At 40.1% G+C, this 22,834-nt stretch overlaps 1 protein-coding gene across 50 annotated transcripts in view; it reads left to right on the top strand.

Annotated features, from left to right (window-relative positions):
• LOC122543116 (calcium/calmodulin-dependent protein kinase type II subunit beta) overlaps positions 1 to 22,461 on the top strand; it is a 265,513-nt gene extending 243,052 nt beyond the window's left edge. For 35 of the 50 annotated variants that reach the window (XM_043681394.1, XM_043681397.1, XM_043681395.1 and 32 more), the window contains 5 exons: positions 556 to 639; positions 12,126 to 12,201; positions 13,331 to 13,425; positions 18,832 to 19,066; positions 20,591 to 22,461. In XM_043681394.1, the coding sequence (XP_043537329.1) occupies positions 556 to 639; positions 12,126 to 12,201; positions 13,331 to 13,425; positions 18,832 to 19,064 (488 nt within the window). In that variant the 3' untranslated portion in view covers positions 19,065 to 19,066; positions 20,591 to 22,461. The remainder of the gene's footprint in view (positions 1 to 555; positions 640 to 12,125; positions 12,202 to 13,330; positions 13,426 to 18,831; positions 19,067 to 20,590) is intronic. The other 15 variants (XM_043681447.1, XM_043681434.1, XM_043681432.1 and 12 more) reach the window with 1 other exon arrangement.
• Positions 22,462 to 22,834: the final 373 nt, after the last annotated feature.

Here is a 22,834-nt window from a genome sequence, read left to right on the forward strand (position 1 = left end):
TTAAGTTCAAAGTTATCTGCAGTATAGAACTGGTTAACTATCTTTGTGAAGACAAAGCCGTCAAATTTAATCCTTTTTGTGAATATAATCATATAATCCACTGCATGGTTCGAAGGTACAACATTTTAGTATCCCTCAATCAGCGCCACACAGATTTTGATCATTATTCCATTGTCATTTGTGAAAGGCAACAGTGTGCAAATCAGCTGCTTAGTTTCCTTCAAATGCAAAACTTCGACTTCAAATTACTGCACTGCCTCTAAGGTATTTTAAGCAGTCATGAGGTCATGAAAGGCATGAAAGAAATGCAAGTCTGTTTTTCTATCTATTACTGCAGCATCAGGAGACTGTGAAATGCAAAAACAAAGTTCTCTGTTTTGAAAACCAAATTCTGTTCCATTTAAAATGGAAATTATTTCTCTCTCGAGAATATGGCTTTAATGCAATATTTTTGGAAACGTATTCATTCCCTCAATATTGATCCATTTTTGCTTTTACTCTTGGATATTCATTGTGTCTCTTTCATATGTGATATCATTTTTTCTACAAACTCAGTTGCTAAAGGTATGGATCGTATGTGTGTTAAGAATCAGTCCAATGATTACAAGAGACCCCTCAGCTCACCACCTCCAACTCAATGTAAGTGTTACAGATATTGGTACCCAACGTTATCTGAAGAATGGCTTTGCTTTACCATTCAAGTCATAATACTCATATAATTTAAAGGATGTGGTAATTTGACACATAAAATTTAGGCTTGGCAAACTTGCTTAAACTTGTTGAGGATATACTGCGCAAAATAGGTTGCAGGGAACCAGAGGTGGTTGCTGTCTTTGGATTTTCAGAAAATTTTAAATAAGGTACCACAGAAAAGGTTAGTAAGTTGAGAGTTGGTTAATGGATAGAAGAAGATAGGTATAAGCGAATCATTCTCAGGTTGTCAGATTGGAATGAATCAGGTACAGCAATTTATATCAATAATTTGGATCGGGGACCAAATATCATATTTCCAAATTTGCTCATAACATAAAGCTATATGGCAATGTGAGTTGTGAGGAGGGTGCAAAGAAACTTCAAAGTTGAAGTCATTTAGACAGGTGAAGGGAGTGATCAAGAACATGGCACATGGAAAATTATGTGGGAAAATATGAAGTAATCCGTTTTAGTTGGAAAAGTAAAAATTCAGAGTCATTTTTAAAATAGTGGAAGATTTGGAACTCTTACTGTCCTTGTACATATGTCATAGTTTCATAGTAATAGAAGAAAGAGTAGGCCGTTTGGTCCGTCGAGCCCTTCATTAAGATCATGGCTGATCCATCCATCATCTCAGCTTCTACCTGCATTATTCCCATAACCCTTAATTCCCCTACCATGCAAAACCCATCCAAATGTGTCTGAATATATTTAATGAAGCTGCCTCTACTGCTTCTTTAGGCATAGAATTCAATACTGTCTGGGAAAAGCAGTTCTCCGTTATCTCTGTCCTAAATCTATCCCCCCCTAATCTTGGGGCCATGTTCTCCAGTCCTAGTCTCATCCACCAGCTGAAACAACTTGCCTGCCTCTGTTTTCTCTATCCCTTTCATAATTTTATATGTTTCTGTAAGATTCCCCCACTTATTCTCCTAAATTCTACCGAGTACAGTCGTAGGTGGCTTGACCTATCCTCATGGGTAACCCCCTCATCTGCAGAATCAAGCTGTAGAACCTCCTCTGCATTGCCTCCAAAGCCAGTATACCCTTCCACAAGTAAGGAGACCAGAACTGTGCACAGTACTGCAGGTATAGCCTGACCAACACTTCGTACAATTGCAGCAGAACCTCCCTGCTCTTAAATTCAATCCCTCTAGCAATTAAAGTAAATATTTTGTTTGCCGCCTTGATTACCTGTTGCACCTGCAAATTAACTTTTAGCAATTCATGTACAAGTATTCCTGAGTTCCTCTGCACAACAGCATGCTGCAATCTTTCACCATTTAAATAATACTCTGATCTACTCTTTTTACTTGCCAAGTGGATAACCTCACATTTACCAACATTGTAATCCATCTACCAGACCCTTGCCCACTCACTCAACCTATCTAAATCTCTCTGCAGATCCTCCATATTCTCTACAGATTGTGTTTCCACTCAATTTATTGTCATCAGAAACTTGGATACTTTACACTTGGTCTCCTCTTCCAAATCATTCAGATGTATCATGAACAATTGTGGGCCCAACACTGACCCCTGTGGCTCCCCACCCACCACTGATCTCCAACCAGAGAAACATCCATTTATCCTAACTCTCTGCTTTCTATTGGTTAACCAAAATCTCTATCCATGCTAGTACATTTCCCGAAAGTCCATGCATTCCTACAGATGAGTCTTTTATGTGGCACCTTATCGAACACCTTCTGGAAATCCAAGTATATAACGCCCAGCTGTTCCCTCCATCCACCACGCTTCCTACATCCTCAAAGAACTCCAGGAAGTTTGTCAAACACAACCTTCACTTCCTGAATCGGCGTAACATTTGGTGTCTTCCAGACCGCCAGCATCTGTCTGAAGTCCAGTGAATTTTGGTAAATTGCCACTAACGCATCTATTGTAACTTTTGCCATTTCTTAGCACCCCAGGATGTATTGTGTGCTTATGTGTGTGTGAGAGAGAGCGAGAGTGTGTCATTGAAAGCGAATCTACAAGTGAGGCAACCAAAGAGGAAGGCAAATAGTGCATTGTCCTATACAACAAGATGATTTGAGTACAGAAATAAAGTTAGCTTGCTGCAAGATTTACAAGGATGTTGCCAGGGTTGGAATTATAGGGAGAGGCTGAATAGGCTGGGGTTGTTTTCCCTGGAGCGTTAGAGGCTGAGGGGCCACCTTATAGAGGTTTATAAAATCATGATGGACTTGGGTCTCGGTTGAGAAGGGAAAAATATAAAAGGGACCTAAGTGTCAACTTTTTCACACAGAGGGAGGTGCATGTATGGAATGAGCTGCCAGAGAAAATGGTGGAGGCTGGTACAATTGCAGCATTTAAGAAGCATCTGGGTGGGTATTTGAATAGGAAAAGTTCAGAGGGATATGGGCCAAGTGCTGGCAAATGGGACTAGATTGGGTTAGAGTATCTGGTCAGCATGGACGAGTTGCACCAAAGTGTCTGTCTCATTGCTGAACCTCTCTATGACTCTATAACTGTAGGGTGCCTTGCTGAGTCTTCACCAAGTGTTTTGTGCATACTTTGTCTCCTCGCCTAAGGAAGGGTATATCTACAATACAGGGAGTGCAGTGGAGCCACTCCCGGGATATTGTGTTAAACTCTGAAAAGAGATACTAGATTGATGTTTTCCAGAATAACAAAGAATAAAAGCTGACCTCATCCAAACATAGGAATTTTGACAGGTAGATGCAGTGAGCATGTTTCCCGTCACTGCAGGGTTGTGAACAATGGGAAACCAAGAGCTTGGTCATTTCGAACTGAGAGGAGGAAGAATTTCTTCACTAAGAGGCTGGTGAGTCTTCAGAATTCTCAGGTGCAGAGGCTTGCTCATTGACTCTGTTCAAGACAGTGTTTGATAGATATTCAGATATTTAAGACATCAAAGGAAATTGAGATAATGTTGGAAAATGGTGTTGAGTCAGAAGATCTGTTAGGTTTGAGAGGCCAAATAGCCTACTCTTTTTCCGATAAGAAATGATATACTCTGCACATTAAGGACTTTAATCTGTACTACTGGAGATTTGCCAATGGATTGCTTAAAGGTTTGAACACCAATTTTGTGCTAAGTTTTTGAACTAATTTCTCCAGTCAAGCTGAACGTTCCTGGCCAGAGAAGGTGTGGAAAGGCAGAGGAGCACTGCTGTGCACAACTCGACTTATGCATCAAAATGTTCCAGTTTCCAGACAAAGCAGAATGGGATTAGGAAGGAAAAGATGAAAAGGAGCGGGGAGGAAGAACCGATTCTTCAGAGAGTGGTCACAATTAGGTTAAAATTGCCTTGCTCATATCAATAACATGCTGGGGTATAACTGGAGACTGTTCATGGCAGAAATATGTTTATGATTTCAACCCCAGAAAGAAATATTCTGCCTCCACACTATTTTTACAGTACAACACTGAACACTATTTGAAAAATAGTTTTCTCAGTTAAATAATTTTCATCTGGCAGAAACAAAACATTCAAATGCTGTGGGAACTTTGGACTGCTTTGTTGATCCCAAATGTTTCCAAATTTAACAGAATTGAGGGAGGAACGTTTATCAAAGGTGCTTACACCATTTGGAAAATGAACCAGGCATTTTTTTTTCTTGGTACAATAGGTAACTGGCACTTCAAAACTGAGGTTATGGAATGGTAACAGCCAAATGGAATACGAGGAGAACTAGCCATTTGGATACAGAACTGGCTCAGAGGTAGAAGACAGAGATGGAGGGTTGTTTTTCAGACTGGAGGCCTGTGACCAGTGGAATGTCACAAGGATTGGTGTTTGATCCACTACCTCTCATTTATACAAATGATTTGGATGTGAGCATTACAGATATAGTTAATAAGTTTGCAGATGACACCAAAATTGGAAGTATAGCAGACAGCAAAGAAGGTTATCTCAGATTACAATCTTACAGGGATCTTGATCAGATAGGCCAATAGGCTGAAAATTAGCAGATGGTGTTTAACTTAGATAAATGAGAGGTGCTGAAAATCTTAGCAGGACTTATGTGCTTAATGGTAAAGTCCTAGGGAGTGTTGCTGAGACCATGGAGTGCAGGTCCATAGCTCCTTGAAAGTGGAGTCACAGGTAGATAGGATAGTGAAGAAGGCGTTTGGAATGCTTTCCTTTATTGGTCAGAGCATTGAGTACAGGAGTTGGGAGGTCATGTTGCAGCTGTACAGGACATTGGTTGGGCCACTGCTGGAATATTGTGTGCAGTTCGGGTCTCTTTCCTATCAGAAAGATGGTGTGAAACTTGAAAGCGTTCACAGAAGATTTACAAGCATGTTGCCAGGATTGGAGGATTTGAGCTATAGGGAGAGGTTGAATAGACTGGGGCTGTTTTGCCTGGAGTGTCAGAGGCTGAGGGGTGACCTTATAGAGGTTTGTAAAATCATGAGGGGCATGGATAGGATAAATATACAAAGTCTTTTCCCTGGGGTGGGGGAGTCCAGAACTAGAGGGCATAGGTTTAGGGTGAGGGGGGAAAGATACAAAAAAGACCTACAGGGCAACGTTTTCACACGGAGGGTGGTACGTGTATAGAATGAGCTGACAGAGAAAGTGGTGGAGGCTCGTACAATTGCAACATTTAAAAGGCACCTGGATGGGTATATGAATAGGAAGGGTTTGGAGGGATATGGACCGGGTGCTGGCAGGTGGGACTAGATTGGGTTGGGATATCTAGTCGGCATGGACAAGTTGGACCTAAGGGTCTGTTTCTGCACTGTACATCTCTACGACTCTATAAATGCTTCCTCTCTTCTGTTAAAAAAAAAATCAGGTGGAAAAGAGGACCTGCACAGATTCTTAGTTGTTATCCCAATTGCAACTTTTCCCTTGCTGCCAGTAGTGACCATGAGTTTTGTTTCCGATTGCTATTTGAGATACACATATGCTAGCAAAAAATGTTAAGAGACTGGAATTTAGAATACTTCCAGATCTCTAACTGTTGTGCTATCGTCAAACAAATCTATGTCACTGTCCATATAATGTCATCAATTTTCTTATGGTCTCATATGGCATCACATGCCATATGCCTTCCAAATATATAAAATCAAAATCGTTCAGATTCACTGGAGGAGAATCACTCAGGATATAATAATGTGTTGAGTTAGGTTTCTGCTTGAGGACTCATTACACATTTTGAGTCCCATGAAATGTTCAATCTCACTTACTACAATAGCAGCAATGTTACTACAAATTTACAATCCTCACCACCAACATTAGTGGGTGGCACGGTGGCACAGTGGTTAGCACTGCTGCCTCACAGCGCCAGAGACCCGGGTTCAATTCCTGACTCAGGCGACTGACTGTGTGGAGTTTGCACATTCTCCCCGTGTCTGCGTGGGTTTCCTCCGGGTGCTCCAGTTTCCTCCCACAGTCCAAAAATGTGCAGGTCAGGTGAATTGGCCATGCTAAATTGCCTGTAGTGTTAGGTAAAAGGGGTAAATGTAGGGGAATGCTTTGGGTTGCGCTTCGGCGGGTCGGTGTGGACTTGTTGGGCCGAAGGGCCTGTTTCCACACTGTAAGTAATCTAATCTAATCACAGCTCCTGCGGACAAGGTGCACTCTTTCTATTTTCAAGGTATCTTCTGATGAGCAGATAATTATTATTTTAATCCTATAACTGATAAACCTTTAACTATGCTAAATTAAGAATTTGCATTTGTAATGAACCAGAGATGACAGCTCGGATATCAGAGCATCTGGAAGGGCATAATGTGACAACTAAATCTGATCTGAGGACAAATGGATAATAATAGCATGTGTAGGTCACTCTGTTTAAGTAACAGCTTAGTGTAATTAGCTGAAAGATATGGCCAAGCACTCAGAAATGACGAACAAAGTGGCAGGTATGTCAGTCTGTAAGAACACTTAGCCAAAATGTTTTTCCCTTACATAGCAGATTTTAATGTAAGAAAGTTCTCGATATATTTCGGAAAGATGCTGAAATGGTTAGGATCTGCCTTCAGTTCTCTGTGACTACTGACATAAAGAGCTGCTTGCTTGGGTCGTCATGAAAATGCAGCACTCTGACTCAAAGCATCAATCTGGGAAAGGAACGCAATGTTCTCTTTCATCTGTGTAGTTCCCATATTGGAAGATCCTGGTTAATAAGTTGGCAGAACAATTTTGTGCATTTCACATGAGTACTGAAGTGAACCGACGATGGTTTACTTTGAAGAAGGCTGATCTGATTGGAACAGGAATTGTTATGAGGTACTTATGTAGTGTGTATTATTCAATGAATGGCACCTTTTCTTTTAAAGGCCTTTTAATTCTTGTTACAGAAATAATGAAACCAAAAGGTGTTCAAAATATATATTTTGTGTGTATTTAATTTACTTTATCATGCATTTTCCTGCTTTCTGTTTTTTTATAATGTTTGGTCTGAGTAAATTTGTTGCACTAACAAGAAATTCTGTCACCACAGAACAGTTGGTGAAAAAATCTGTTATAGATCTGAATGAGCATCATTCAAATATGGATTGTGGCAAAATGGCTTCATGAAATGGAGATTTTTCTTTCGTCACATTTCAGACATTTTTCCAGACCATTCCTTGTCCATTCTAATGTTTCCTCAGCTGTCGAGGTTCTGCAAACTCAGCAGCTTTCATATTTTTTTCAAATCTATAACAGATCATACTAAAATTTTAAAAAAAAATTGCTGCAAAAGCACAATAGGTCTAACAGAAATAAGAGTGAAAAAAACATGTTAATGTTCCTTATAGAATAGTTGATATAGCTGCAGCCAAAAATATCACATCCTCTCAGTGCTTTTATCTCTGAAACAGTTGTGTCTGAGGCAAGCATACAATGCTTTGACTTTTTTTCCTTTAATTTCTCTTGAAGAAATATCCTCCTAGTTTGTCAACCTTGCCGAAAGTTTTTGGAATGGCAACTTGTGATAGCTCCTGGTGCTAACTCCCTATCCTCTTGCCAAGTTATGGATATTTGATTCAATTATAGTAGGCTCACTCACATTTCCTGTTCAGACACCACCAAATTCACACTGCGTGCATCTAGAAACCTTGGCCTTTCGTATTATGCTGCATTTGCCAATCAGAGAAGTGCACTTGATCCTGCCCTGCTTTCGTAAGAGAAAGAACATTTTCAAATACACCTAATAGATCTGGTTCGGATACAACTTCACAGGCATCTGTCAAGCTCTGGGAATTCACTGACCTGTTATTTCGCATGTGAGAGCATTTGTACGTTCTTCAGTCTTCAGATTATGCCATCGATACCATTTGCCTGATGTGCATCAGTGGATATTTCCAGAAGAGGCAGGTGTTCCCTTCCCAGCTGAAGTACGGAGCCCAGTTTCTTGTCTGTTATAACTACTGCAGCTGCACCAAGTTTCATTTCAGAGAAACAGTGAGACCTGTAAATGTTCTGTTTATTGTTTTATGGACGATGGTGGGGATGGAATGGAGATATGGACATCAGTTGGTATGGTTTGCGTTTACTGCTTATGCCTCATTGTCTTGAGAAAGCTTGAAGTCCTAGTTCTTTCTAAAGTATATTCTACATAACACTCCTAATGTGCAGTGTCTCAGAAAAGGAACTGATCCATCATAAATGAAACCGTTCTCAAATGCATTTATTCTCCTTTTGGTCCCCAGTGGAAACAATGCCCTTTTCCATTTAAACTTTGGATTTTAAAGGTTGATTTGTGGTTTTGCTTTTAAATGTTTTCCTAAACTTGCTGCATTTTCATGGATTTAAAATAAGTTAACTGGAAGGAAGAAAACAGAATTGCAATTACACCCAAAAACAAAACAGCTTTAAAAAGACAACTTGTTGGAATTGTGATGTTACTGAATGAGCTGAAAATGTGTTGCTGGAAAAGCGCAGCAGGTCAGGCAGCATCCAGGGAACAGGAGAATCGACGTTTCGGGCATAAGCCCTTCTTCAGGAAACTGAATGGCTGAGCAGGCCTGAGGGGCTAAGAAGCCTACTTCTGTTCCTAATTTGAGAGTTCAGATATGAAGTAAGTCACTTTTATTCATTTATTGTTTCTTTGAAAGGAATGAATGTAGAATCATCAGGTAAGTTAATATCTTCGAACACTAGTATGGATTAAATGAAACACTTGATAATTTTCTGGATAATGTGGGACAGTTCAGGAGCAAAGACAGAGCGTATCTCTCTAATTTGAAATGGACACCAAATTAGCCAAATCTTAAATGGATATCTTAAATTCAGTTACTCTGGGTCACACTTCAATTGCACCAGTGGACTCATGGTTTAATTCCTGGACTGCCTGAAATTCCTTGGTAGAGAAAACGGTTTCAATATGAATTGAATGGAGAGGAGTTCCTGCAAGAGCTGGGTAAAGGGGTCATTACGAGGAAGAGGAATGCCAGAGCCAAGTATGGGCAGAGGAGGAAGAAAATGGGAGAAGGCGATGAGTTGCCTCTACCACCAATCAAAACTTTATACTCTTTTGATTCTTGTCGAGACAAATAGGAAGGCTCCACCTGAAGGTGGAAATTCTCTTTCTTGAGGATAGGAGGGAAAATCTTGTTTTTTCTTGCAAACACAATTGCAAGTAGCTGCTGGGGACATAGAAATTCATCTGCTTCTCCATATGGTGAATGATGACTTTCAGAACTCCTTTCCTTGCTAGCTGAGGTTCTATTCCTTATGATCTCGCTGCTCCATTGCACACTTCACAATCTAGCTTTGTTTTAGAGAAAGTCAGTAGATGATATCTCATGCATTCTTTCCCAATGAACTGAGCTGGGTTCAGGATCTTCTTCTCCTTCATGTCGTATCTACTCACCACCACCCCCTCCTCTTTCTATTCCCCAGCCATGGTTGATAACCGATGCTTCAACCTATAACCTTAAATTTATGAACAACAGATTTGCAGAAATGCCTGCAAGTTATGCCTCAAGTTCTATCTGTGGTAGCAACAGAAGGTTGGGTATACCTACTCAGCTGATACCGCACTATAATCTTAGTATGAATGAAAAAAGTATTTTTTGATACTTTGAGAGCTTGAGAACAATCACAAACAAAACTATCATTGCCTTGAGCTATATGCTGATGTTGTTCATTTTTTAGGGAATATGTCAAGCTGCTTTTAACGGGTCAGATCCATACGAGTGCCACTATTTGCCAAGTACAGCCGCCAATGACAAATGTGGATGTAATGGAAAATTTTATTTGTCTTACTTAAAGTTGTTTTCACTAGACCATTTGGGCTTCCAGACTTGGCAAGCTGTACATTTAGCTCACAGTCTGCTGTGCATGGCCGAGGCTTGGAGATTTAGCAGCTGATGTTAAATATAAAATCTTAAGTTGTCAAAAGTGACCCATTGAACTTCAAATACATAGATTCAAAGATTTGCAGAACTGCTGTGCTCCATCTGTGTTCTGTTGTTCGAAATAGTCTTGGACATGTTCCATTATCCAGATCTCAAGCTGATGAGAGCTTCATCTCAACAGAGCCAAGATGCGACCATGTGCTATTGTATTTGAAAATTCCAAATCAGGCTGGAAGATAAAAGGTGTGTTGTATTTGTGGAGTCTCTCATGCTGTGATTAACTTGACTGAACGTTGTTTTGTGCCATTTCATATAATTTTGACAATTTCAGTCTCAGGTACTCACAGCTAATAAACTTAGACATTGGTGTATTGATGTGACATTAGATAAGGTTTTCAAAATATAAATGTTCAACTTTATTACACCTGTGGGCACATAAAGTTTGTCAATGTAATACTGAAGGGACCTGATTATTTTTCTCCTTGAATGAAATTGAACTAGAATGAAACAGCCCAAAATTGATGAGAATTAATCAGTTGTTGTTGTCACAAAGCATGGGTGAGAGATCTATTGTCATGCGAGTATGAAGGAGTGTTTAGTTTTATGAGCAAGGATTTTGATGCTCTCAGTCAGACCACAGAGTTTACTGTGTTCTCTGTCTCCAAGGAACATTCCAATATGTGAGGAGCATAGAATTTCATCTTTTTCCATTGTGACATGCTTAAAACTTTTCTGCCTGTGATGATTGAGCAATGTCATGGGGGGAGTGTATTCTGTTGTCAACATTACTTACAATTTCAAAGATCTAGTTATAAAATGATCTTGGGGTGAATTTGGATACTTTCAGAAATCTATCGATGAAGTGTGTTTAAGCATGTCGACTTCTGTAAGCCCTACCTTTGGCATGATGTGTCATTTCAGAAAAAATGGGTTTAAATAATATTTCCAGTCAGAGGGTAATGACTGACTGTTCAGAGGAAAGCACTGTAAAACTATGAATAAGTATAATCTTAAACCAACCAAATCTTTCTCTCCAAGTGACAAGACTTCATAAGGTCTGGGATACTGTCTCTGAATTATTCACATATTATTTTCTATTGCTTCGTTTTAAAATTCTCAGACCATCACTGATACTGCATTTTGTGTTGAAATGCAATGTATGACTGTTAAACACAGCAATTCACACACATTTTGCATTGTTACCTTATCAAATCAAGGAAGCCTCTTAGGAACCGTTTCATTGACAGCAACGAACCCAATTTGTGTTCAGTGCTAACAGCTACTATTTCAAGTGGCGGAGGTTTCAGGTACCCTTCTTGAATAACAACAAAACAGTTTATAGCTTAAAAGTGCAAGCACTACATACATTAAGCAGTTTCAATTAAAGGTTAGGCACAGCCAATGATGCATCTTGTTCACGGACTCTAGGAACGTTGCTTGAAGTATTGTCTCTTGTGTGTTATATGTCTTCTCTTTTGCAAACAAACAACTCGAAGGACATCACATTTCGAAGAGTCGCAAGTCTTAAGTAATTACCGTACTTTCACGAAAACAACCTGCAGGGTATATCTTAAAACGTATTCCAAAGGCAATGTGGCTTATATTCGTGGGCGGGTTATATGTGCGACTTTTTTTGCAGATGGCTGGCCAACTTCGGTCTTCCTACAGGTAAGAGGTAAGTTATTGCAAAAGTGGAGATGGCTAACATTTTAAACTGTTTGTGTGAACAAGGGAATTAGCTGTCTTCGCGTGATTATGAATGGGTTTAAATCTTTATGTACATGGATGAGAGGGTAGTTTTATCAGGTATTGTACAGGGCCATTTTGACGTGGGATCGATTCATTGTGCGGAATTACACGTTTTATTTTGTTCTCAGAAGCACATTATAATAATGCTAATTAGGTTACAGCCCAGGTTTTTTTTCGTGAAATTACGGTAACAATCCAAAATACAAGTTTTAAGTTAATTGTAAAAGTTAGTATCACCAGCTATTCTCGGCACCAATTTTATTTCGCTACGTAAGAAAGTGAATTACTGTAAATGGGAATTGATACCATTAAGCAGGGAATCAAACTGCGAATTTTTTGTCCCCAAATAGTGATGACATTTGATGGTATCAGATGTCCCATTTTCTTCTTTTTATTTTTCCAGCTCGCAAGCAAGAAATCATCAAGTTAACTGAGCAGCTGATCGAAGCCATCAACAACGGAGACTTTGAAGCTTATGCGTAAGTGAAAAGAATATCTTTTCCACTCATAAACACTTTGTAACTGTTCCGTTCTCAACATCTCTATTCTAGGGATATTTAAGGCAAGTAATTATCAAACCAAACAGGTGACAAGTGCCAAGAATTGACCCATCACCCCTTCACATGATCATCATTGAATCCCCCACTGTCAACATCCTGGGAGGTTGCCATCAACTAAAAACTGAACTGGACTCACCATATAAATCCAGTGGTTACAAGAGCAGGTCATAGGCTAGGAATACTGTTGCAAGTAGCTGAGTCCTAACTCCCCAGAGCCTATCCACCATAGACCAGGCACAAGTAAGAAGTGAAATGTGTGATGGAACAATCCCAGTTGAGTGCAACTCCAACATTGCTTAAGAAGCTTGACAGTCTCCACGACAAAACATCCTGCTTAATTGGCACCACATCCACCTCCTTTCCCCTAATCACCAATGCCTCATGAAGGCTCCTTCAACACTACTTTCCAAACTCACAACCTAAATGAGCCAGCAGGATCCAAGCAACAGATGCATGGAAACAGGTTCAATTGCAAGTTCCTCTCCAAGCCATACACCATCCTGACTTGTCCTTTACTGTGGCTGGGTCAAAGGCTTGGAATTTAAACAACATAAAGAGTGTAACTATGCTCCAAGGACTGCAGCGAGTGTCTCACCATCATTTATTCAAGTTCAGTTTAGATGGGCAAAAAATGCTAGTGATTTTCTCCCCAAATAAATTTTTCGGAAGGTAAAATTTTAAAAGTTTCCATGATAGTCTGGATACTTCCGAAATGTCTCTCATTTAGTATAGATTTTTAAAGTGTAACCTGTACAGTGGTGAGAAACATTCTCTTGAAGCTTGGACTTGGTACCTGAAGTCTCCTCCTAATTTGTGTTGCAAAGATTTTTCAGCTTTGATATGGACAAGATTGCAAATTGCATCCTTATGAATTTTGATACCACACAACAACCATTCTACGCAGGTTTTTCCCCACAGCTTGGTCCTAAACAATTGCATTTCAGACCTCAGTGGAAGTAACAGACCACTTGTGTAATTTGTCATCCCTGGTCATACTGAGAAATTCCACTTCCTGAAAACTTTTATTAATTTTATTAATTATTTTCAGGAAAATATGCGACCCAGGACTGACCTCATTTGAACCTGAAGCTTTGGGTAACCTTGTTGAAGGAATGGACTTCCACAGATTTTATTTCGAGAACTGTAAGCATTTTTTTCTCATTCATGATTTGGAAAATAGTGAAAAAGTGTGCTTGCCTGATGTCTCCAGCAGAGTATGTTCTAGCTTCCGTTATCCTTATGGTTTCTTAGCCCTTTTTCTCAGAATATTGTGGAACGGTGATTTCTTTCAATGACGGTTCCTATAATCAGTACATATTTGATAGTATTGTTACAACATGGTGATAAAACCTTCTGCTAATTAAACCAAACACACAGCAAAGCTCATATCGCCTCATAATCTGTTACAGTATGAGTGACGGAGAGCTCCCCAAATTCCAAAAATATCAATTTTATTCTGTAAAAGTAAACATTAAACAACAAGTATTTGCAACTCTAAGCCTCCTTTCTCTTAAAGGTTTGTTATCTACCTCCAACTCTGTAACAATATATTGATTCAATAAAAGTCCCTCTTAAAATTACATCAACTTAATCTTCAAAACTACACAGTGGCTGTCATTGTCAGAGTCTGTCTCCTTTTGGCTGTAGATCTCCCTGGATCTTTTTTCAGTCTTTTGCTGCAAAGATGTTTCATAAGAAAAAGGTACCTTTGATAGTGTTTTGCTGGTAGTTACTCTGACGATGGCAGTTGCTCGCTCTCTGGCTAACTCTCAAAATGCCTGCTTCTTTATACCTCAAACATTGGATTGTCTCATTGGTTCAATATCGTCATAGAGAGGGGCAGTACAGAAACAGACCCTTCCATCTAACTTGTCCATGCCGACCAAGGGAGTGTTGAACAAAGAGACCTTGGAGCGCTAGTCCCGTTTGCCAACACTTGGCCCATATCCCTCTTAATCCTTCCTATTCATATACCCATCCAGATGCCTTTTAAATGCTGCAGTTGTACCAGCCTCCACAACTTCCTCTGGCACCTCATCCCAGACATGCATCATCCTCTGTGTGAAATAGCTGCCCCTTAGGTCCCTTTTATATCTTTCCCCTCTCACCCTAAACTAATGTGCTCTAGTTTTGGACAACCTCACCCCAGTAAAAAAACTTTATCTATTTATCCTATCCATGTTCCTCATGACTTTATAAACCTCTATAAGATTGATCCTCAGCCTCTGACGCTCCAGGGAAAACAGACCGAGCCTATTCAGACTTTCCCTATAGCTCAAATCCTCCAACTTGGCAACATCCTTATAAATCTTCTGTGAACCCTTTCAAGTTTCACAACACCCTTCCGATCAGGAGACCAGAATTGCATGCAATATTCCAAAAGTGACCTAACCGACGTCCTGTACGGCCGCAATATAACCTGTCAACTCCTTTAGTCACTGCTCTGACCAATAAAGGAAAGCATCCCAAATGCCTTCTTCACTTCCTTTCTACCTGTAACTCTACTTTGAAGGAGCTGTGAACCTGCACTCCAAGGTCTCTTTGTTCAACACTCCCTTGGATACCCGAGGACCATTAGGGATATAAGTCTTGCTAAGGTTCGGTTTTGCAAAATGCAACACCTCACGTTTATCTAAATTAAACTCCATCTGCCACTTCTCAGCCCATTGGCCCATCTGATCAAGATCCCATTGTAATCTGAGGTAACCTTCTTCGCTGTCAACTGCACTTAAAATTTTGGTGTAGTCTGCAAACATACTAACTATACTTCCTATGTTCACACCTAAATCGTTTAGAAAAATGACAAAAAGTAGCAGAACCAGCACCGATCCTTGTGGCATTCCACTGGTCACAGGTCGAAGCAACTTCCACCACCACCCTCTGTCTTCCACCTTCGAGCCAGTTCTGTATCCAAATGGCTAGTTCGCTTTGTATTCCATGAGTTCGAACCTTATTTAAGTCCATAAAGATCACGTCCACCGTGATTTCCCACGCACAAAGCCATGTTGACTATCCCTAATCACTCCTTGCCTTTCCAAATACATGTACATCCTGTCCCTCAGGATTCCCTCCAACAACTTGCCCACCACCCAGTGTTGGGCTCACCAATCTATACTTCCCTGGCTTGTCCTTTCTTAAGTACCACGTTAGCCAACCTCCAGTATTTCAGCATCTCACCTGTGGCTATCGATGATACAAATATCTCAGCAAAGGACCCAGCACTCAGTTCCCAAGCGTCCCACAGAGTGCTAGGGTACACCTGATCAGGTCCTGGGGATTTATTAACCTTTATGTATTTCAAGACATCCAGCACCACCCACCTCCTCAGTAAATATGGACATTTTTTGAGATGTCACCATCTATTTCTCCACATTCTATATCTTCCATGTCCTTCTCCATAGTAAAACCTGATGCAAAATACTCCTGCAGTTCCACACAAAAGCCAACTGCTGATCTTTGAGGGGCCTTATTCTCTCCCTACTTAATCTTTTGTCCTTAATGTATTTATAAAAATCCTGTGGATTCTCTTTAACCCAGTTTGCCAAAGCCATCGCACGTTCCCTTTATGCCTTCCGGATCTCCCTCTTAAGTGTCCTCCTACTGCCTTTATACTCTAAGGATTCACTCTGATCTCACCTGACATATGCTTTCTTCTTTTTCTTCTACCAAAGCCTCAATTTCTCTCATCATCCAGAATTCCCCACACCTACCAGCCTTTCTTTCCAACCTAACATACTGTCTCTGGACTCTCATTATCTCATTTCTGAAGGCTTCCCATTTCCCTTTACCTGCAGATATCTGCTCCCAGTCAGCTTTTGAATGTTCTTGCCTAATACCATCAAAATTAGCCTTCCTCCAATTTAGAACTTCAACTTTTAGGTCCAGTCTATCCTTTTCCATCACTATTTGAAAACTAATAGAATAATGGTCACTGGAGTGCTCCCCCACTGACTCCTCAGTCACCTGCCCTGCCTTATTTCCCAAGAGTATATCAAGTTTTACACCTTTGCTAGTGGGTACATCCACATACTGAATCAGAAAATTTTCTTGTACATAATTAACAAATTCCCTCCGTCGACACCCTTAACATTATGGCAGTCCCAATCTGTTTAGAAAGTTAAAATCCCCTACCATAACCACCCTATTATTCTTACAGATAACTGAAATCTACTTAAAAGTTTTTCTCATCATTTCCCACAGACTATCAGAGGGTCTACAATGCAATCCCAATAAGGTGATGATCCCTTTCTTATTTCTTAGTTCTAACCAAATAACTTCTCTGGATATATTCCCAGGAGTATCCCCCCACTAAGTATTCGCTGTAATACTATCTCTTATTAAAAATGCCACTCCTCCTCCTCTTTTGCCCCCTTTTCTATCCTTCCTGTAGTATCCTGGAACATTCAGCTGCCAGTCCTATCATCCCTGAATCACATTTCTGTAATTGCTATGATATCCAGTCCCATGTTCCTAACCATGCCCTGAGTTCATCTGCCTTCCCTGTTAGGCCCCTCGCATTGAAGTAAATATAGCTTATGAGCCCTACCTTGTTCTCTGTTTAGTTCCTGCCTGCCCTGACTGTTTGAGTCGCTTCTGACAATCAGTTTCAGATTGATCTCTTTCCTCGCAGTCACCCTGGGTCTCCATCCCACCCCCACCTTTTCAGTTTAAATCCTCGCCAGCACCTCTAGCAAATCTCCCTGCCAGTATATTAGGTGCAATCCATCCTCCTTGTACACGTCACTTCTACCCCAGAAGAGGTTCTAGTGATCCAACAAAATGAATCCTTCTCCCGTGCATGTGCTCCTCAGCCATGCATTCATCTGCTGTATCCTCAGCACCGGGAGTAATGCAGATATTACTACCTCAAAGGGCCTCCTTTCTAAATTCTGCCTAACTTTCTCAATCCTCCCTTCAGATCCTTTTCTCTTCCTATGTCGTTGGTTCCAATGTGTACAATGACCTCCTGCTGGTCCCACTCCCTTTTGAGAACATTCTGCACCCTCTCTGAGTCATGCTTGATCCTGGCACCAGGGAGGCAACACACCATTCTGATTTTTCACTGCTGGCTACAGAAACATCTGTCTGTGCCTCTAACTCTGACATGTACCTATCACTATCGATCGCTTAGAACCCACCTTACCTATCACTATATTATTAGGGCCTGTCTTGATCCCTGAAAGTCCATCAACGCCTACATTTTCCAAAACAGCATACTTGTTTGAAATAGGGATACTACCTAACATACCTCTCTTACCTTTCCTGGAGTTCACCCAATTATCTGACTATCTTCGGCTTTTCTCCTTGCGATAACTGCCATCCATCACACCCCCTTGCCCTTGTAAATTCCTCATTGTCTCTAACGATTGTTCCAACCATCCCATTCGATCTGATAGGATTTGCAACCAAAGACATTTCCTGCAGACATAATCTGCAGTAATGTAAATTATCCCTAAACTCCCACATCTGACAAGAGCATATCACTCTTCTAAAGGCCATTTTTGCTCCCTCAAAATGTACAGATTCAGAAAATAGCACCATCATATTGCTCTAAAAAACACTGCTCCAGGCAATCTAATCAAGAGACAATCAGTAAATTCAAAGATTGGGTTTTAGTATCCTGCGGCATAATTTAAACTGATTAGTTAAATTTGAATTGTTGTCAACATAGCAGCCAAAATGCAGGTATTTGTTTCACAGCCAAATGTTACATATTTTCAATTTTCCAGCACACTTTGAGACTGCTAGTCAGTCACAGTACAGGTACCTGCCAGCTCTCAGTGCAAAACAACTTTCATTCCCCCTTAAAGGTACAGTACATTTTTGATGAGGGATAGTATTACAGTTAATACTTAGGGGGGATACTCCTGGTCAACTATTCCTGCTTTCTTTTCAAAAATGTCTCATTTTCTATCTTTTGGTGTCAGTTTTGGCAGATCGGCCAATAAATATTACAAGTCCTTGGGAAAGTATTTAATGAGAATATTCTGAAATGCTGGCAATGAATACAATCTCTACATCGGCTGGGTGATGTCTGACTGCCATCTCATTTGAGAGGCAACCTCCCCAGTTCAATTCCAAAAACTGGCCTGTCACATAAACAGTCTTCTCCCAAATTCCAAGACAAGGATTGATCTATCACCATCCCATTTTCTGTTCATGCCCATCTGTGCATATGGTGGACTACGGAGACGCAACTGATTGCCTTGCTTTGAGTAATTTCATTTTCAAAGTTGTTACTAGGTTGTGAGAAGGTAACATACCTTTATCGGATCACTTCTCTGGGATAGGCTGCATCTCATCAGCACTGAAGCAGAGATTAGGAATTCAGTGACCTATTTTAGTCTAATGTACTGAAGTGTCCACACAACATACTTATAGATGTACTAAAACAGGACAAATTAAGGAGCACTTGTTGCTCACAGAAACTGAAAATTGTGTGCCTTTTTCTGTTTCGCCACATAGAGAATTCCCGTTGATGTAAAGTAAATGAACTTCTCCACAGTAGTTAATAAAATCAACAACTGTTCAACTCTTTCTCTCATGCAGTGTTATCTAAAAACAGCAAACCCATCCACACAACTATTTTGAATCCTCACGTGCATCTAATTGGAGAAGATGCTGCCTGCATAGCATACATTCGCCTCACCCAGTATATAGACATTCAGGGTAGGCCACGGACAACCCAGTCAGAGGAGACACGGGTCTGGCACCGTCGGGACAGCAAATGGCAAAATGTTCACTTCCACTGCTCGGGTTCTCCAGCAGCACCACTCCAGTGAAGGTATGAATTCAACATTGGTTCATCACTTCATGTCCAATGAGAGGGAAATAAAGGTAGTTTTTAATGAGTCAGCATCAATTCAGCACTCTCTTAATTCATTTTTTAATGACTTTGGTGGATCTCAGTATGAAGCTTAGCATGCCTGAAAGATGTTTGAAACTTTGCAAGTACTCCAAATTTTACATTGGACAGTGAAGTCAAGGACCCGCCCGGTGTCCTGGATGGTGTGTGCAGGAAGAGGTGCAAATTGCAAAAATGAGTTTGAGTTTCAAGTGGCACACCCACAAGTCTCACTATTATGTGGCTTGCACATTTAGAGAGGTGAAAATGTGTTGCTGGAAAAGCGCAGCAGGTCAGACAGCATCCAAGGAGCAGGAGAATCGACGTTTCGGGCATGAGCCCTTCTTCAGGAATGAGGAAAGAAAGCCATTTTCCTCATTCCTGAAGAAGGGTTCATGCCCAAAACGTCGATTCTCCTGCTCCTTGGATGCTGCCTGACCTGCTGCGCTTTCCCAGCATCTGCAGTCTTCACTTTCTCCTAGAACATTTAGACAGGTGTTCACACAATAGCTCAAGGGAATAGATCACCACTTGACAGTCAAAGTGAAACAGACAGGTAGTGCAGGAATCCCCTGTGGTCTGGCTCTTAAATTGGTTTTCCATTTTGGAAGTTGGTGAGGACACTGACTCATCAAGGGAGTACAAACAGAGCTAAGCTTTTGGCATCACAAGCAGCCTGTCTGTCCAGAAGAGGAGGAAGGAACAGCAATAGTAATAGTGGTTCATCTGTTAGTGGAATAGACAGGCATTTCTGTGCCCATAAAACAGCTGCATGGCATCCTGAAGGGGGAGGATGATAAGCCAGAGGTCCTAGCACATGTTGATACCAACGAGATAGATGGAGTGAGGAATGTGGTCTTGCATCAAGAATTCATGGAGCTCGACAAAGCAGGATCTCAAAGGTTCTAATCTCTGTATTACTTCCAGTGCCACATGCTAACAAGTGCAGAAATAAAAGATTGATTGTTGTCTTACCATCATAGGGGCTGCTGTATCATTAAAGAGAAGCAACTGGTGGTGATTTAACGTGAGGGCCACCAGATCTCAGTTGAGGGAAGAGGTTGAGAAGGAGAGTCCTTCATGGTAACCTCAAACCGGTGATGGGAGTTGAACCCACGCTATTCTGCAAACTAACAACCCAGCCAACTGAGCTAAACCAATTCCCAAAATAAAAGTGTAGAGCAGATGAATGCTTGGCTGTATGCATGGTTGGTGTAGGAATGTAGTTTTCAAATTCCTGCATCACTGGGACCGTGGTTAAAAAGGGTGGTTTGTACTTCAGCTAGAATGGGACCAACTTCCTTGTGGGAGGGTTTGGTAGATTTGAACAGTTCACAGTTCCAGTTAGATCTCATTATGCTTTCCCCATGTTCTTGCTGATTGATCAAGCTCCAAGTGAACTTGCTTATCATTCATAAAATGTGAAAGACTCTGCTTATAATTTATTTGAAATTTTCTCTGCAGAATTGAAGAAGTTGGCAGAGTTCTGGCCCAAGCAAACATTCAAGCTGAGCCGCGATCTGGTGGCCTCTGAAGACCAGCAGTAACATGCACGTGTCCGCATGCACATTATGCTCCTGGTGGCTGCATAATTGTCACGTTCGTGGAACTATATGGTGTTTCTTTCAACTGTCTCAAGATGTAGACATTAACTTAAAAAAAAAACAAAAAAATTTACAAAATCAAAAATGGCTACTGTATATGTACTTTATATAATTCACATTTGATGGCAGTGATTTGTACAATTCATTCAAAACATTTGCCAAAGCATGAAGGTTAACATTTAATGGTGATCATCCTAATGTTGGAGGGTTAGTGTTCCATTTTATATTTTCTTGTACACTAAAGATGTGTCACTTATTCTTTCGGGAACTTAATTCTGATGTCCTTACACTTGACTCAGTGAAACCGTGCATGACGCCCCATCGCAGCCACTCGTACATCTGGATGGTATTAAGGCAGAAGGCAGCCAATCAAATTAAGCAGCCAACAGTTAATTCAAAAACGGCTTCACAAACAATTTTTAAAATGTGGAAAATATTACTTTTGAAACAGTCTTCTGCCATCAACAACTTGTCTCACAAGGTTGCTTCAAGTATATGAACAAACACAGCGACCTTATTTTCCATTTCTTAAACATTATGTATGCTGTAGTGGAGGAAGAAAGGTAGCTCTGTTCATGGATTTTTCCTCTGTTCTATGTGAAATGTATTGGTTTGATAGAACAATTTTTAAACAAAAAGTGAATTTAAGAGGTAACAAGTACATCACTTGAAATAGCAGTGATCTGAGAAAATTGACAAGGCTCGGGCGAACACCTCCCTGATTCTGTTCTTTTAAAAAGTGAGTGAGTTAACTATATCATATTAAAGTAGCCAGATCTAATTTGATGTTCTTTACTGTTTTGTTATACTGTGCTACCAACTCTAGGATTTAAAGAAAAACTATTGCCATCAGTTAAAACTGTATATGCATTTTTACAAATGCATGTTAAATATTTATAGCCAATAATTTTTGTGTTTAACTTGCCATGGGTTCAGATGATGTACTGAGCTTTGTTTTCAAATTACAGAGTCTTGAGTGCGTGTAGTGATACAATCTGATGTCTGAGATCAGTCTAGCTGGAAGGCCTCTCAGAAAGGCATGATCACTTTGTGGTTTCTTTGTTAAACTTGTGTAGAAAATAGCTTATTAAAATAGCCAAAAAAAATGTTCTTTTGCATGACATAATTAACCCTGTTGGTTTCAAAAGAAGTTGCCCGTGGAGCTCTACATTTCTCTTACCTTCTCCTTTCTGAGCTTTGTAACAGCATAAAACCTTTTTTTGTCTGCTGTGTGTAATGAAGACCTGGTTTGCATGCACTTGATCAACCGCTTAACAATTTTGTGCAGGGGCTGTGGAAACGCATTGAGAGGACTCCTCTTATCGTGTTTTATGAATGTTTTAAATTAGACAGCTTAGGGATCTTAAGTGTAATGAGCTGTGTGTGGATCTTTTTTTAATTTTTTTTACAACGGCTGTGGAATCATGAATTAAACAAATGAGTTGTATCTCATTTAATGCCTCATGTGGCTTGAAGTGTGGAAGTGCTGATTTTGCTGGAGATATTTTTACGTTTGAAAATGATGGACTATATTTGCTTTTTACACAGCAACTTGCCTGAATATGAAATGTGATTTTTTTTTAATTATTCAAGTTCTCTGCAGCTGAAATTCTGTCAGGTCTGGTTTATATGAGGACAAAAAAATAATATGTTACAGGATGTGGTCTATGTGTTCCTCTCACCATTTAAAATTGTTGATATGTCAGAAATAAACTTGACAATATGACTACAGTGTGAACTTACTGTTTTGATCATGATTTATGTTGTATCGGTACTGTCTACACATTGAAATTCAGCCTAGTTCCAGTTTAGTGAAAACATTTTTGAGAATAAGCAAAAGCTGTTGGGTATTCCACTTCAAAATATATTATTTTGTTGGGACAGATGTTTAGTTCTTCACTTAAGTAAACTTAGAAATCCTATTTTACTCTATAATTTAATGGAAGAACAAAGTGGAGGAATAATGGCAAGCGGAGTATCATTTAAGAAAATGTGTAATTAACCATATTGGAAGGAAAAATTAAAAATAAACATGATTTAAATGGTGATAGATTGCAGGGCTTTGAGACAGAGTTGAATCAGGCTCTCATAGTGCATAAATTGC

This window comes from Chiloscyllium plagiosum, chromosome 42 (genome assembly GCF_004010195.1).
Source record: "Chiloscyllium plagiosum isolate BGI_BamShark_2017 chromosome 42, ASM401019v2, whole genome shotgun sequence".
NCBI lineage: Eukaryota > Metazoa > Chordata > Chondrichthyes > Orectolobiformes > Hemiscylliidae > Chiloscyllium > Chiloscyllium plagiosum.